The sequence below is a fragment of the Tupaia chinensis genome, unplaced genomic scaffold (assembly GCF_000334495.1).
Source record: "Tupaia chinensis unplaced genomic scaffold, TupChi_1.0 Scaffold146140_1, whole genome shotgun sequence".
NCBI lineage: Eukaryota > Metazoa > Chordata > Mammalia > Scandentia > Tupaiidae > Tupaia > Tupaia belangeri.
The window spans coordinates 893,295-909,166 of record NW_006205995.1 but is presented as its reverse complement, the minus strand read 5'-3'; the positions used below and the strand labels follow the sequence as shown (position 1 = coordinate 909,166).

Sequence of the window (15,872 nt, the reverse complement as noted above, 5' to 3'; positions counted from 1 at the left end):
ATTTGCTCATCCTCGAAGTGCTGTTCTGAGACCTAGAGCTGTATCTTGTTCGTGTCCCTATGCAGTCTTGGGGGACCCACTGATGAAGTGAGAGTGCCGAAAAAAAGGATGACTCGTATTTATTTATTTGTTTAAAAATGGTACTTTCTTACCTTCCCTTACATCATTACTATTATCACCACCCCAATTCTTAAATTATATACAGGAATATATATATATGTGTGTGTGTGTATATACATATGTACATGTGTCTGAGCATATACAAGTATATTTTATATATAAAAATATAAATATAAAAAATATATATAAAATATCTATTTTATATGTTTTCTAATTACTTGAACGATTTTGATTCAAACTCATCTTAGGGTCCTTGTTTCCTTAACTTAGACATAAAGAACTGACATACCTCACCCCTGTGATGACCTTGTCTTCAGGATGAACGCCAAACTCCTCAGCCTGGCATTTCAGACCCTCCTGCTCCGGATCCTTCCTACCTCGCTACCTGGGTCCTGCTGCTCCCAAGACAAACTTCTGCTTAATTCAGATGGAGCCCGAGCAGGGGAACTTGCTTAGTCCCACCAGGAAGACTTTGCCCATCTCATTGCCCCTGCCCAGAAGGATCTCCCTTGTCTGTATCACTCAGTGCACAATTCTCTGGCTTCCGCAACTCTGCTGTCTACAATAATGTCTTTTCTCGAAAGCACTTTCTGTGCCATTTGTTTGGGACTTAATCATAATTGCCTTGAATTTAGCTACTTTGAGCTAAACAAGGACAGGAATCTCATGGACTTTTCCTAGTTTGCCCCTACCCCCACCCCAGCATTATTTCCAGAGAAGGTGGGCAATACTGGTTGAGTATGATAAGTGTAGGGGGTCAGAGGTTAAAATATACACTCACTAGCTCTCAGATAAAGCCACCAGGTCAGGGCATCAAGCTAAAGTCTGTGGCCTGATGGGAGATGTCCAGCACCTCCATGGCCCCAGGAGTCATCTTGCCCACCCACCGGTGGCACCGCCCAGCGGGGGCCAGCATGTTCGACTGGGACTCGCAGAGCACCCTCCTGTGGCCTTGCCGGGTGGGAGGTGGCCATGGGTTTTACCTGATCTGCATCCCCTTTCTGCAGGAGCACATGTCCTTGCGCAGGAAGAGGCTGTTCAGGGTGACCGCCCCGATCAAGAAGAAGAGCTGCTTCACCGCCTGCCGCACGATCTCGGGGTCTAGGCCATTCTGGCACATGGTGCTGTAGAAGTAGCTCAGCTGCTGCAGCACAGAGGTCATCGTGTAGGCGTCCGTGTCGTCTATGCTGGAGGACCGCTTCCGGAAGCCTGTGGGCTTCAGGCCGGAAATGCCCTGCAGACTCTCATACTCCAGCATGCCTGGCACTGTGAAGGAGGTGGAGGCTCATGTTGCACACACAGGGGCCACAGCCAGAGGACACTGCCCACTGCTCTCATGTGTGTTTCAGGAGAAAGGCATTTTCTACACACGTCAGTGGATATAAAGCAAAAGGATCAAGGAATTGGGAGCATGGAGGTGTGTCGGGGTGGGGTGGGGCAGAATGGCTGTTTAAAGAAACAGGGCAGTGGCTCGGCTCTAGCCCTGGGTGGCTCTTCTTTCGACCGCACAGGAAAGAGCTGGTTAGCAGAGGACTCATGGTCTAGAGCCACTGACTGTGGGGGGTATTTATATTTCAGAAATCGAGCAAAGTATGCAACAATTTGAATGACCTCAGGATTTCAGAATACTTGGCTAGGCTCCAAGCATAGCCACATACGTAGAAGTACCACATGACCAGAACCTATCCCAAGGCCACCAGGTGGCACAGTGGTGAGGGCACTGGACTCTCATAGGGCCAACTGTGGTTTGAATCCCAAGCCAGACGGCTTGCTTTCTCACTTTCCCTCCCTCCCTCTCTCTGTCTCTTTCTGGTCAAGTAAATAATAATAATAATACATAAAATTAAACAAGTAATTCTTTTTTTTTTTTTAAAAAAAGAAGTTATCTCAAGTTTTTTCCTTCAGGATGAAGCATTCTTGCAGAAAGAAAAATAATAAAAATAACAATAAAAATAAATTTAAATAAAATTAAAATAAGTAAATAAAATAATGTATTATTATAATAAAATAATTCTTTTCAAAAAAAAGGAAAAAAGAAGTTATCCCACATTTTTTCCTTCAGGATGAAGCACCCTGCAGAAAGAAATCTACTAACCATGTACTTTTATTTCTGAAATAATTTTAAGCAAGCAAAGAATTAAGAGGTAGACATTTACATAATTACAGTTTGGCTTTTTAAACTATGTTATTCATAACCACGCATTCCACATCCCCAAGTTTATGGCTTCAAAAGTCTCCTTGTTACTGTGAGTATTTTTGGTCATTAATTCTCTTCTTACCTATGATGGGCTGGATGCTATTTTCCGTTACGATAATGAACTGGTGGTATATCCGTATAGCCACATCACTGAGAATCTGTCTGTATTCTGAAAGGTCGAAATTATTTAAGCAGTTCTTATTCTGATGTGGACTGTTATGCTTCATGAATTCCTGAAAGTAATTTTGAACATATAAATATTAGAATAATATAGATATACATGAAATTAAAATACTATATATACTAGTGTCATTATAATCAGCTTCTACCAAAACTTTTGCACTTTATCTTAACATCAAATGAGTCCTTGATGTATAGGGAAGCATTTACTGCCAATAAGAAAAAATACCATTGCTCTTCTGTACCATCTCAGACCACCACATGTACTAACCGCCACTGCCTATTCCCCTAGATATGTATCCCTGCAGTCTACACACCAAGTGGAAAAAAACTCCCATGGAAGTGCATAGGGAAAACTGCAGAGACCCGAGGAAACAATCTGATATAAAAGTTTGGCCGCTGTACTGAATGAGATTCATAACCTCGTAAGTTACAAGATACAAACTGAACTGAAGTATTTAAAAATATGTGGATCAAATGTTTGTGCTCTTCCTTTCAAATTTATATGTTGAAACCCTGTCCCTCCTCCAATGGCTGTATTTAGTGATAGGACCGCTAAAGAAGTAATTAAGGTTAAATGAGGTCATGAGGGTGGAGCCCTGATCTGATAGGATTAGTGTCCTTGTGAGAAGACACAGCAGAGAGAGTGTGCTCTCCTATTCGTTCTCTCCTCACTCCTCACCACCCAGGACGGACATGGGAACACACACATCTGCCAGCCAGGAAGACAACCCTCACCAGGAAACAACTTCACAACTGTGAGAAAATTAATCTTGCTTATGCCACTCACTTGGTGCACTCTGTTATATTAGCCTGAGAAAACTAATACAGGAAGGTGTTCAAAGGGATCAAAGAAAAAGCAGAACAAAGAATACAACACTAGATAAGAGATGGAGGTGACAAAGAACCATAAACATTTTAGAAATGACGGGTCAGCAAGTGTTCTGGAGGGTGAGGCAGCTGGATCCGGCATGGTCGACTGGAGAGTATGAGTCTTAGACCTCGTGGCTTGAAATACATGCTGGGTGCGGGCACGTCCATGCCCACAGTCCTGACAGGAGAATGCAAGAGAAGGGACTGCGGGATGGCCAGTCCTGGGGTGGGAGGTGATTTCTCACTTTCCTTCTCTCTCTCTGTCTGTCTCTGGTGAGCACACACATGCTAGAAAACTAAAATAAATAAATAAGAAATAAAAATATAGTAACTGAAAAATACTCAGGCAAAAGAACATACTCTGCATAGCTAAAGTGGGCAAAGAAAAGATCAGAACATAAGTGGTGTTGAGTAATATCCTCTCTCATTAAGGTCTCACAGATGATGTTTGTCTTAAATGGACAGGTCTGTGCCCCTCCCCCACACTTTTAGGAAGAGGTTGGATCATCTTTGCTTGGCATGTTTTTCAAATCCCACCAGGGATCTGCACCACAGTCAGCCATGAGGGATCCAACTCCCGATACATAGCACTTAACCACTGTGCTATAAGGCTGCCCTCCCCACCTAGGTTACTTTTATATTTTACTTCACCTTCTCTCCTTTGAGACAACTATATTCTAGCTATACAGAAGAAGATTTGAGACTAACTCATACATCAACTTGAGATAAATAAATTATTTATTTACCCATTTTAGATAGGTAAAAATATAATTGTGAACTCTAAGTGTGAACCATGAAAGTTTAGAAGAAAATATCTTCATGATCTTAGGGTAGGGAAGAATTTTTCAAATAAGACACAAAGACCTAAATCGTTAAAGAACAGAACTACTAGGTTTAAACATATCAAAATTCAAAAACTGTGTATGACAAAAGACTCAATAAAGAAAACTAGAAGACAAACCACAACCTATCCATAATATGTAAAGATCTCTTGCAAATCTATGAGAAAAAAGTATCAACCCTAAGAAAGAGAGAGAAAGGATATGACTAAGCAATATGATAAGGCAACGTAGATGACCAATAACCACGTATAATGCTTGATTTCATTATGAGCGAGTCAATGTAATTTGTGTCAAAGTGTTGTTTTATACCCGTGAGACCGGTAAGTAATAAAATGTCTACCAATACAGAGTGTTGGTGAGGGTATGAGACACTGGAAACCTCATATACTGTTGGTGGGATTACAAAATATGACAACCATTTTGGAGAACATTGAAAACCTTAAAACTACCTTGTTATTTCAGTTCAACAAAAATTTTCTCTGTGAGAACTTGAAGAGGGAGAACTCTTGTGACCTCAGCCCCCCTGGAAGCAGTAAGAAGTATATTTATGGATGATGGAGGAATAAGAAGAACCTTATAAAGAAACAGGCATGTGGAACTAAAACTATATTTTAGAATCAAAACACTAAATATTTCACAACCAGAAGAACACTTTAAAAGAAACTTAAAGTCCATCTAATCTACCTATTAAGAGTAAAGGAAACTAAGGCCTACTACCATGCCCAAGGCCTAAGTTTCTTCTAGAAGTTTCCTGCCTGTGGTGTATACCCAGGAGTCCTACAGATGACATGGGGTTGGCCTCCTGGGTCAAGAGAAAGTCAAAGGCCAATTGGAACAGAGGCTGTCCCTGGAGCCGGGTGTCCCCATTCCTAACTCCTCTGGTGAATGCTGACTCAGGAGGAGGTGACAGGCCTGCAGCTGGCATAGCACACCAAGCAGGTGAGTAGCCTACCTCTTCTCCACTGTACTGCTTCAGGCAGTTGAGGAAGTGACAAGTATTGGAAAGCCAAAAGGACAGCATCTCGAAGTCTTCTAAATGTTCCTTTAAAATAAGAAAAGATAACATTGGACTTGACTGTCCATGGCTCTGAGCCAACCATAGACGTATCTTACCTGTTTGGTTAGCCTGTGGTCTTTGACCCAAGCTAATTTTTTGTATTCACAAAAATCTTTATCAAGTGTATACTCTAATGATCAGAGCTTATATTTATATAAGTAGGTTACAGCTTCAACCTATCTCTATTCAGGGCATGTCCCTCGTTATGAAACTTGAACGTCACACAGATGCGGCCTTGGTTGTTGCTCTGTGCAGCTCCTATCCTGGCTGGGAAGGCAGATGTGGCATATGCAGGACGCAGACAGATAGGTGGTCAGTGCCCACATGCTTGGCATAGACTGCTAGGAAAGCATAGGAGATGGTGCAACCCTGAGGTGCCAGGGCAGCTGAGTAAACTGCATGAGAGAGGCGGGAGAATCCTCTCCGTGAAGGGAAGGCGTGGAAAGACTAAAGCTCAGGGTCAGTGACTCTCGGAGAGGACACCCTTGCTACGGGGCAGGAAGAACAAGCAAAGAAGGCAGAGGTACAGTGATGAGAGAGGGTGAGAGGAAAACTGGGAACGGCTGGCATTCAAAAGACAGGGGGAGAGGGCTTTAAGGAGATGGAGCTCATGCTTCCGTCAATTTAAGGAGAATAACATTTAAGAAATGCCCTTGGATTAAGCAAGAACTAGTGGTGATCTTTCAGTAGAGTGACTGGATAGAAACCAGATCGCAAGGAGTAACAAAGAGAATTGGTGGAGACTGCTAGTTTAGCACTTTGGCAGTTGGGGGGTGAGGAAAAGGAATGGTGGTTGAACGGAGTATGAGGGCGAGGGGAGCAATTTCACATGCCATGTGTTGGAGCAGGGAAGGAAAGCATGGAGAAGTTGAGGCTGGGGATGCTGGTGAGAAAGGGGTTTTATACTCCTCATGTATCTTTTTGGTTTATAGATATTTAACTAAACATTCCAGAAGCAGCAAGATGAGGCAAATGCTGTATGCTTCTGGCTAGAATACAATCTTGTTTTAGGAAAACACAACTGCAGGCCAGCAGGTGGTATGGTGGTTGGGGCATTGGACTCCCACATGGTTGACAATGGTTTGAGTCCTGGACCTGGTGGCTTGCTTTCTCACTTTCTCTCTCTCTCTGGTGAGTGTGTATACCCTATAGCAAATTTAAAAATAATAATAACAAATAAAATACAATAAATAATCATTTTTTAAAAAAGAAAACACAACTGGGCCAGCAGTTGGCATGGTAGTTAAGACATTGAACTCCCATATGGCTGACTCCATGGTTCAATTCCCAGACCTGGTGGTTTTCTTTCTCAATTTTTCTCTCTCTTTGATGCACACACATGCCCTGTAGCAAATTAAAATAATAATAATAATAATAAATAAATAAATAAATAAATAAATAAATAAATAAATAAAATAATTCTTTACAAAAAAGGAAATACAACTTATGAAAATACGTATGGAGAAAACATGCCCCTTCCCAAAATACTCTGGTGGCTCCTCTGAAGACAATGATTATAAAGCATCTGGCACCAATGAATGCTGATTTTCTACTCCTAACTCTAGACTCATAATGAACTCTTAGTACCATTTTTGGGGAGAGAAATGGAAAATTACTATACTCTGACTTCTCATACATCTACTGTTTTTATTCTTTGCTCTTTCTAGGGTATTTCATATAGAATTTAATTCCTCATGACTCTTCTAGAATACATATTTTACTAAAAGTAAGGTAGGCCTTTCCCCAACCAAAAATTTAAAATATATCCCAGTATCAAATGTTGCTCCTAGATCTGGATTTTACCGCTTCCTTCCCACATGGGTCAGTATGTTATAACTCCCAGAGCCTTTGGACTTTTTAATATAATTGTAAACTGGATGCCATTTCCTGGAGGAAGAGAAAACAGTAACTCCATTTACTGTGATAGGTAGAGTTCCTACACCTAGACCAGAACAATGTCTAGCTTTGTGCTGTCTCAACCACTCCACCTACACTCTGCTAACTGGCTCTCCCAAGATTTCAGGTTTGGCCAAGAATTACCAGAGAGCTCTGTATACAAAGCAACCACCCCTGTGAATAGGGACTCAGGTCTGCTAGGAAAACGTTTGACGCTTTGTTACAGTATTTACTCATTAATCACTTACTGAGTTTCTATGAAAAAAAAAAATCAGTAAGCCAAGAACAGTTTTAGGATTATGCTTTAACTGGAAAGCAAATGAGCCATGAATTTATCTTCCTCTTAACGTCTGCCTTCAATAGCCCTGCTCTTGGTCTTTGTCATCTTCGTTCATTGTCCACGTCACACCATGAAGAGCTTGCTTATAACGTGATCAGTTGCTGACTTCATATACACTATACATACACGATCTATGTCCCAGGGTGGGTTTCCTCCCACCCAGTGACAAACCTCTGATTGTCTCCTTGTCCAATCATCTCAAGGAGGACAGTGTCCTAGGGAATGGCAGACAGCAAGCTGGATGGAACCTGGGTCACTGCGTGACCTTGTGGAGCAGAGCCAGCTTCCAACTGGCAAGACTCATTATGGAATCTATGTGCAACAAAACACCTTTGTCTTCTTTCAGACACTATATATTTAGGGATGGTGGTAGTAAGTGTTTCATAGCTACAATTGTTTAGTCTTTCTAGTAACTAACCTAACACACAGCTCATTTTCATCTCTGGACTGGGAATGAAAGGACACAATGTGGCTTGTGAGGGAGAATTACTGTGATCACCAAGGGAAGAGATCAGTGATGTTTCATTCTTTCCCAGTCCTCTTCATTCATACTCATTGGGCTGACAGAACATATACCTGGTCATTTCACACCTTAGGGGGAAGAAGTGGTGGGGTGACGACCAGCAGTTGGTAGTCTTTTCGCTAAGACACTGAGGTCTATTGGCAGATCTTCATCTGCTTATTTTCCCCTAACAGCTTGGCTTCTTTCACTAATTGGACTTAACCTGGTTTGAGGGGTCTCCTGGCTCACCAAAGACTAGAGGCTAGAGAAGGCATCGGCCATTCCCACAGATGTTCTTAGAGTAGACACAGTTGCAAGGGCAGCATCGACGGCAGCTCCTACCTTAACCACCTGCTTGATGCCATTAATGGCGCTGTTCATGAGGGACTTCAGCATACCGGCGTCATTCAGGGAGTCTGCATAGCGCACACACATGAACAGGATGTGAGCCGGCAGCCCGGGGATCATGTTCACCACCACGCCACGGGGCTTCAGATCTGCAGCAGAGAGAGCCCGTGAGGACAGTGGACAGCTTAGCTCTTCGCCTAAGGAACTGTGGATGAGGGGTGCGTAGGGATGTCTTCTCTTCGTGAGGAATTGCCTGGCTCCTCTCTTGGCAAGAATGCACGGGTATCACCGGTTCCTCTTACTTCTCGTGCGCAAAATATTTTCTTTTTTAGAAGAATTGTTTATTTATTTATTATTATTTTAAAATTTGACCAGAGAGAGAGACAGACAGAGAAAGAAAGTGAGAAAGCAAGCCACCAGGTCCAGGACCCAAAGCGCAGTTGGCCGTGTGGGAGTCCAGCACTTTAATCACCATACCACCTGCCAGCCTCAGTGTTTTCTCTTTTTTTAAAAGGCTGAACAAGGGACCAGCAGATGGCATAATGGTTACATTACTGGACTCTCATATAGTCAACCATGGTTCAAGTCCCGGACCTGGTGGCTTCCAACAAGCTGGGCACATGTGCATGCATGCCCAAAATCCTAAGAGGAGAATAGAGTAGAAGAGATTGCAACATGGCCATCTCCCCAGGGGTGTGAATTCTCACTTTCTGTCTCTCTGTTTCTCTGGTGAGCACACGCACCCTACAGCAAAAATCTCTCTCAAAAAAAAAAAAAAAGGAACCCCAGTTCTGTGTGCCCCTACCTCAACCTCTTTGATGAGGATAGCCCTGATCTCAGCAGCCTCCCCAGGGAACCAGACACAATGTGGCTCTGCGAAGACCTGGCCAGAAGAGAATGGCAGCCAGGCAGAGTGGGGATGAAGGGAAGAAGGACGCTGTACCAGACAAGTATGGTCAGAAAACGAGACCCACCCTGTGGCTGCACTGAGAAAGGGAACAGAGAGCAGCCCCCACTGCTGGGCACCAGCGAGGGTCAGGAAGGGGAGGGAGGGTGCTCGTGAGCTCTGAGGGGGCACTCAGAAGAGGAGGGGGTAAGGCTACACATTGGCTTTCTGTTTCGAGATCTTGGACCATCTGATAAGGAGGCAGTTTCTCTCCCTCCCTCTGGAAGACCACGTGGAGGGTCCCAGTGAGGATGAGAAGATCAGTTCTAAGACCGCTAATCCTTCAGCAAGCATTTCTGGACATTTCTGTAAATGAGGTATGGCTGGGAGCCCCGTCACATGGCCTGCAAATACGTTCCTCAGAGGAGCCAAATGGAACACAGAGCCACAATTATTGGGTCGTCAGAAAGGTCATACGTCTTTTTCTGTTTCTCTATGTAAAAATGTGTCACGAGTTTTCTGACAACCCAGTACTTCTATTACATACTGAGACATAAAGATGAGGAGGTGTGTTTTCTGTCCTGACCATATGATTACACTCGAGACAAGTTAGGACGCTGCTTCTTAACTGTGGATAATCTCGACTCTTCAGGGGTAGGTAGTAACATTTGGCTTTTTGTTTTGGTCATAAAAAGTTGCTGCCACTTCTAGTGGGTGAAAGTCAAGGAAATAAAGTCAAAACCACAGTGGGATATCACCTCACCCCACTAGGATGGCTATCATCAAAAAGATGAAAAGTAAGGCATGCTGACAGGACAAACCCCGGGGCCCCTTATTGCTGCTGGTAGAATGTAAATTACTACAGCCACCATGGAGCATGGCATGGCGGTCCTCCCAAGATTAAAAACAGAGCTTCCATAAGATCCAGCAATCCCGCTACTTTGTAAATATCCAAGGAAATGAAATCATTATCTTGAAGAGATACGTGCGAGCTCGTTCCCTGCAGCACCATTCACAACAGCCAAGATGTGGACTCAGCCTGAGCGTCCATCAGCAAGTGAATGGGGAGAGAATACGTGACGCGTGTGTGAGCACCAAAAACTAGTCAGGTATGAACAGCGAAATCCTGTGAATGCAGGCAACATGGACGAACCTGGAGGACAGCACGTTAAGGGAAATAAGCCAGCCACGGAGAGACAAATGCAGCATGATCTCACCCATAAGCGGAGCCTAAAGAAGGTGATTTCGTAGAAGCAGAAAGTAGAATAGTGGTTTCCAGAGGCTACAGAAGGAGGGAGGATAGAGAGAGAGGGATCGAAGGCTACAGTTAAAGAGTTAGGAGGACTAAGTTCTGGTGTCCTCTTGCACAATAGATGACTGTGGTTAACGATATTGTATTGCATATTTTAGAATAGCTAAAACAGAGGATTTGAGTGTTCTTACTACAAAGAAATGATGAAACAATAAATGCTTGAGCTGATGGATATGCTAGATACCCTGACTAGATTCTTACTCAGTGTCCACACATACTGAAACAACACACTGGGCCCCACATACAGTTACTGCGGGTCAATTAAAAGTGAGAAGACGGGGCCAGCAGGTGGTGTGGTGGTTAAGAGCGCTGGACTCCTACTTGGCCGACTGTGGTTCAAATATTGGACCTGGCAGCTTGCTCTCTCACTTTCCCTCTCTCTCTCTCTCACTCGCTCTGTCCCTCTCTCATCAAGTTAAAACAAATAAATAAAGTTAAATAAAATAATTATTTAAAAATAAATAAATAAAACTTAAAAAAATTCTTTAAGAAAAAAAAAAAGAAAACAAGAAAACGAAGAGGATGCTGCTCAATATCCTGCAATGTGCATCCCGCTCCCCACAGCAAGGAATTATCTCCTCAAACACACGGAGGCTGAGAAACTCTAGGTAAGGAGAACTGATAAAGGAAAAGAGAGGCAGAGAAGGGCCTTCCCCTGCCTAGGACCTTAGCTGCCATTCAAGTTCTCAAAGACAAAGCAGAACTTCAGAGCTCCAGGTTCAACTACCGAGAATGAGGTTTTGAACGAGCTTGGCCTCGTCTTCTCTCTTGTACTCCAGCATTCCAAGGTACTCCTTGGGTCCTGAGGGGGAGTGCACATCGTTGGCTGTAGACAGAGGTAAACAATCAGTGAAACACACGGCCACTTCCACAGATTCATAAGGACACTGCTCTGCCTCCCATCCCAGTCCAGCTGATTTGCACATGAACTTCTGAGGCTTTGGGACACACTGAAATGTCTTTGTAGCCTGAAGAATTTCTGGGAGTAGTAGCTCCTATCTGTGGGCAGCGTGGCTACTGAGAGGGCTCAACTATCCTTGAAGGAAGCCTTATGCATGACCATACTGGGGATGTGAAGGAAATCCAAGATGGCGCCCCATCTTCAAGATGCTGATACTATAGTGAATGAAGCAAGACTCACAGAACACTTGGTGTGTACAGTACCAAACCGCACGATCCCAACAAAGGGGTCTATATCAATTTCCCATGGCTATTCAAAAGGTTGCCACAAACTTAATTGACTTAAAACAACACAAAATTTTATCTTTAGGTCAGAAGTCTGAAGGCTGGGCTAGAACTACCCAGCTAAACTGTTCCCGATTTCTTGACCCCGAGACTCTACCATTAAATGTTTGTTGTGTTAAGTTGCTAAGCTCTGGAGAGCTTTGTTACACAATAACAGATAACCGAGTCAGCACAAGAACATGCTCATATAGTGATGAGTTCTGATTCAGACATTTTGAATTGGAAGTAATGATAGAAGGGCAAAGGAGGACTGGCCTGAAGTCTGGTGGTTAAAGTACCTGGATCCCACATGGCTGACCATGTGGTTCAAGTCCTGAACCCAGAACCTTGAAAAGTATGCCAGGTACATGTATGTATGTATGTCTCAAATTCTGAGAGGAGAGAGAAATGAGGAGAAAGGATTGCAGCATGACTATCTCCCATGGCATGGTACTTTCTTGTTTTTTCTCTTTCTCTCTGTTTCTCTGAAGCAAGTGCACATAGCCTTCTGGAAAAATTTTAAAAAGAGAGAAAAGAAAGGCAAAGGAAGTAGAATCTTTTATTTTTTCTTTTGGAGAGGTTTTTGCTATAGGGCACGTGCACTCGCCAGAGAGACAGAAAGCCAGGGGGGATGGCAACGCCGCAATCCCTTCTCCTCCAGTCTCCTCTCGGAATCTTGGGCACGCATGCACACGCGCCCGGTGTTGAGTTTTAAGCCACCGGGTCCGGGACACGAACCATGTCGACTACATGGGAGTCCAGCGACATAGCCATTACGCCAACTGCTGGTCCCAAGGAAGCAGAATCTTAAAGGGTCAGCTGGTGGCATAATGGTAAGGAAGCTGGATTCCACATGGCTGACTGTGCAGTTTAAGGTCTTGACTCACTGGCTTGAAAAACATGGAGGGCCCGTGTGCATGTGTGCCCAAATTTCCCAAAGGAGGGAAAGATGGAGGAGAAGGGATTGTGGCACAGATATCCTCACCAAGGTGTTTTCTCACTTTCCCTTTCTTTCTCTCCGTCTCTCTCTGGCAAGTAAATAAATAAACATGTACTCTCTGGAAGTAAATAAATAAATAAAACAATAAATACTTAAAAAAATGAAAAGAACAAGACCATAGTTTTTTGTTTGTTTGTTTGTTTTTTTAAAAAAAGACAAAAAGGATCTGAGACTTAGGAAAAAGGAAGACTGAAGGTGGATTTTGGTAGTCCTGCAGAGATGGCGGTTCATTCATTCCAAAGGTGGGGACACAATGGGGGTTATGAAGACAAAACAGCCCCTGCTCTCCTGGGGCAGCCACATTTGTTGTTTACCGTTGAAGGGAAATGCTCATCAGATTGGATTTAGACACTTAAAATTTGAGGTGAGAGCTGAATAAATAAGAATAAAGGACCGCTATAAAGAAATGAATATAGAAAAAACACAGAAGATATAGCCTTAGAAGTAAATGTGAAAGGAGGGAGGAAAACGTAATAAAGAACAGAAGAGTAAAGGAAGTAGAGAGTGGGAGGAGGCAGGGCCAGGCTAAGGGACTCGGAAGAGAAGGGGAGGCTGAGGGTCCTTTCCCTGGCAGCCATGAGGAGGCTGTAGGGTGAAGGCCAGTCCATGGGATTTCTGGTCCTCAGTTCTCTATTTCTGCCTTCTGATAGAAACTGAAATACTTTCTGGTCCTATACATGTCACGGAGAGAGAAGGTGAATTTCAAAGTAGGAAACTTTGAAACTTATTCAGTTTAATTTTTTTTTTTTTTTTAGAAGTTTTTGCCATAGGACACCTACGCTCACCAGAGAGTGAGAGACAGTGAGAAAGAAAATGAAAGATCACCCCCCAGGGGAGGATGGCCACACTGCAATCCCTTCTCCCCCATTTTCCTCCTTGGACCCTGGGCACACAAGCACACATTCCCAGTGTGATTTTCAAGCCACTGGGTCTGGGACTCAAACTGTGGTCGGCCATGTGGGAGTCCAGCAACATAACCATTTCGCCATCTGCTGGTCCCCACCACTTAATTTTTTAAAAAGGAGACCTTATAGAGGAAGAAGTTAAAAGGCGTTGGCACAGGATGTCCTCTGCAAAGACGTGAGCATGTCTGTGTTATCTAAGCTGTCTTCCGGCTTCAAAGGATTTTTTAAAAGTGTATTTATTTATTTCTTCTGTAAGTGAGAGAGACAGACAGACTGACAGACACAGAACAGCACCTCCAACAGGGTCTTGATGCCACAATTTACTCCCAGTCTCAGCCAACCCCAGACTATGGGCATGCATGAACCAGAATACTCAGGGAGGTCCCTGGACCCAAATCCAGAACCTCAGCCTTGCAGTGTCACATTTTACCTCTGCATCCCTGCCCAGACCTTTAAGGGGCCCATCACTAGGTCCCAAACCTTACCAGTTGAGAATTGCCCCTTTGGGGTTGGTTCGTAGGTCTGACCAGATAGGAAATAAATACTTCAACATATGCCGACCTTAGCGGAAAGCTCAAGGGAGCGAGAAAGTGGGCATCAAAACTCTTCCTACCTTTTTCAATAGTCTTGGTCAGAGTTTTGACTTGATCTTGTAACTTTTTAATCATTCTGTCTTTCATGTCTAACTCTTCCTCAAGATCCTTCAGAAATCAAAAGAAACAAAGAGATTAGCTTAGAAGTATCTTAATCTAGTATTTTCTGGGCTCCAATTCACACACCATACAACGCACTATTTACAGTGTATAACTAATGGTTTTGACTAAAGTCCGTTGTGCTACCATCACAGCACTGCAACCTGGAGGGCTTGTTTGCACGTTCGAGGAGGGGAGTGCAGCTACTCGCATCCTGACTGAAGAGGGGCCTCCTCTGCTGGGGAAGGCATCCTCTCTGAGCGCACAGCCGCAGTGGGATGTGCTCGGAGCAGCAGCGAAGGAGGAAGGTGACGCCTGCCTATCTGGCCAGATCAGCTGATCAACCCTGGTGTTCGGTGGGGTGACGGATGCTCAGCCAGGTCCCCCTCACGTCCAACAGAACTGTGCCCTTTAGTAGTTACCTCTGTTCCTTCTAATCTCGTCCACCCTGACAACCTCTAATCTATTTTCTGTATTTAGAGATTTATCATTTCTAGATAGTCATATACATGAAGTCATGTAGTATGTGGTTTTTTAAAACAAATATTTATTTATTCAATTTACTTTATTATCATTTGAGAGAGATTTGTTATAGGGCATGTGTGCTTACCAGAGAGACAGAGAGAAAGTGAAAAATCGCCCCCTGGGGGGTGATGACCATGTCTCAGTCCCTTCTCCTCCAGTCTCCTCTCAGGATTTTGGGCATGCACATACACATGCCTGGTGTCAGTTTTAAACCACCGGGTCCAGAACTTGAACCACAGTTGGCCATCTGGGAGTTCAGTGCCTCAACCACTATACTACCCACTGGCCCATATTGTTATTTTTTTAAAATCATTTATTTACTTTTACATTTTCCCACAAACATTTACTTAACATATCAAAAAATTTTTGCTCACACTCCATAGTTCTTGACAGTTAATAAACAACTTTCAAAATTTCAAAAAACTGGGACCAGCAGTTAGCGTAATGGCTGTGTCGCTGGACTCCAATGTAGTCGACCATGGTTCGAGTCCTGGACCCGGTGGCTTAAATTCATGCCAGGTGCGTGTGTGTGCGTGCCCAAGATCCCAAGAGGAGAATGGAGAAGAAGGGATTGTGGTGTGGCCATCCCCTTTGGGGGTGATTTCTCACTTTCTATCTCTCTGTCTCTCTCTGTCTTTCTGGCGAGAGCACGTGCCCTATAGCGAAAACATCTCCAAAAAAAAAGAAAAAAAACCCTGAATTTTAAAGATAATGTTTGAGGGGCCAGCAGTCAGCATAATGGCTATGTTGCTGGACTCCCATGTAGTCGACTGCGGTTCGAGTCCTGGACCCGGTGGCTTAAACTCATGCCAGGTACGTGTGCATGCGTGCCCAAGATCCCAAGAGGAGAATGGAGGAGAAGGGATTGCGGTGTGGCCATCCCCCCTGGAGGGTGATTTCTCGCTTTCTATCTCTCTGTCTCTCTCTGTCTGTCTGGCGAGCGCACGTGCCCTATAGCAAAAACCTCTCCAAA

At 43.8% G+C, this 15,872-nt stretch overlaps 1 protein-coding gene across 1 annotated transcript in view; it reads right to left on the bottom strand.

The window, feature by feature from the left end:
• Positions 1-15,872, bottom strand: part of MYO5C (myosin VC) — a 95,119-nt gene that overhangs the window by 9,264 nt on the left and 69,983 nt on the right. The window contains exons 33-38 of the mRNA XM_006168784.3: positions 14,296-14,383; positions 11,281-11,379; positions 8,350-8,504; positions 5,165-5,254; positions 2,400-2,550; positions 1,104-1,386 (exon numbers count right to left, since the gene is read on the bottom strand). Coding sequence (XP_006168846.1) covers positions 1,104-1,386; positions 2,400-2,550; positions 5,165-5,254; positions 8,350-8,504; positions 11,281-11,379; positions 14,296-14,383 — 866 coding nt within the window. The remainder of the gene's footprint in view (positions 1-1,103; positions 1,387-2,399; positions 2,551-5,164; positions 5,255-8,349; positions 8,505-11,280; positions 11,380-14,295; positions 14,384-15,872) is intronic.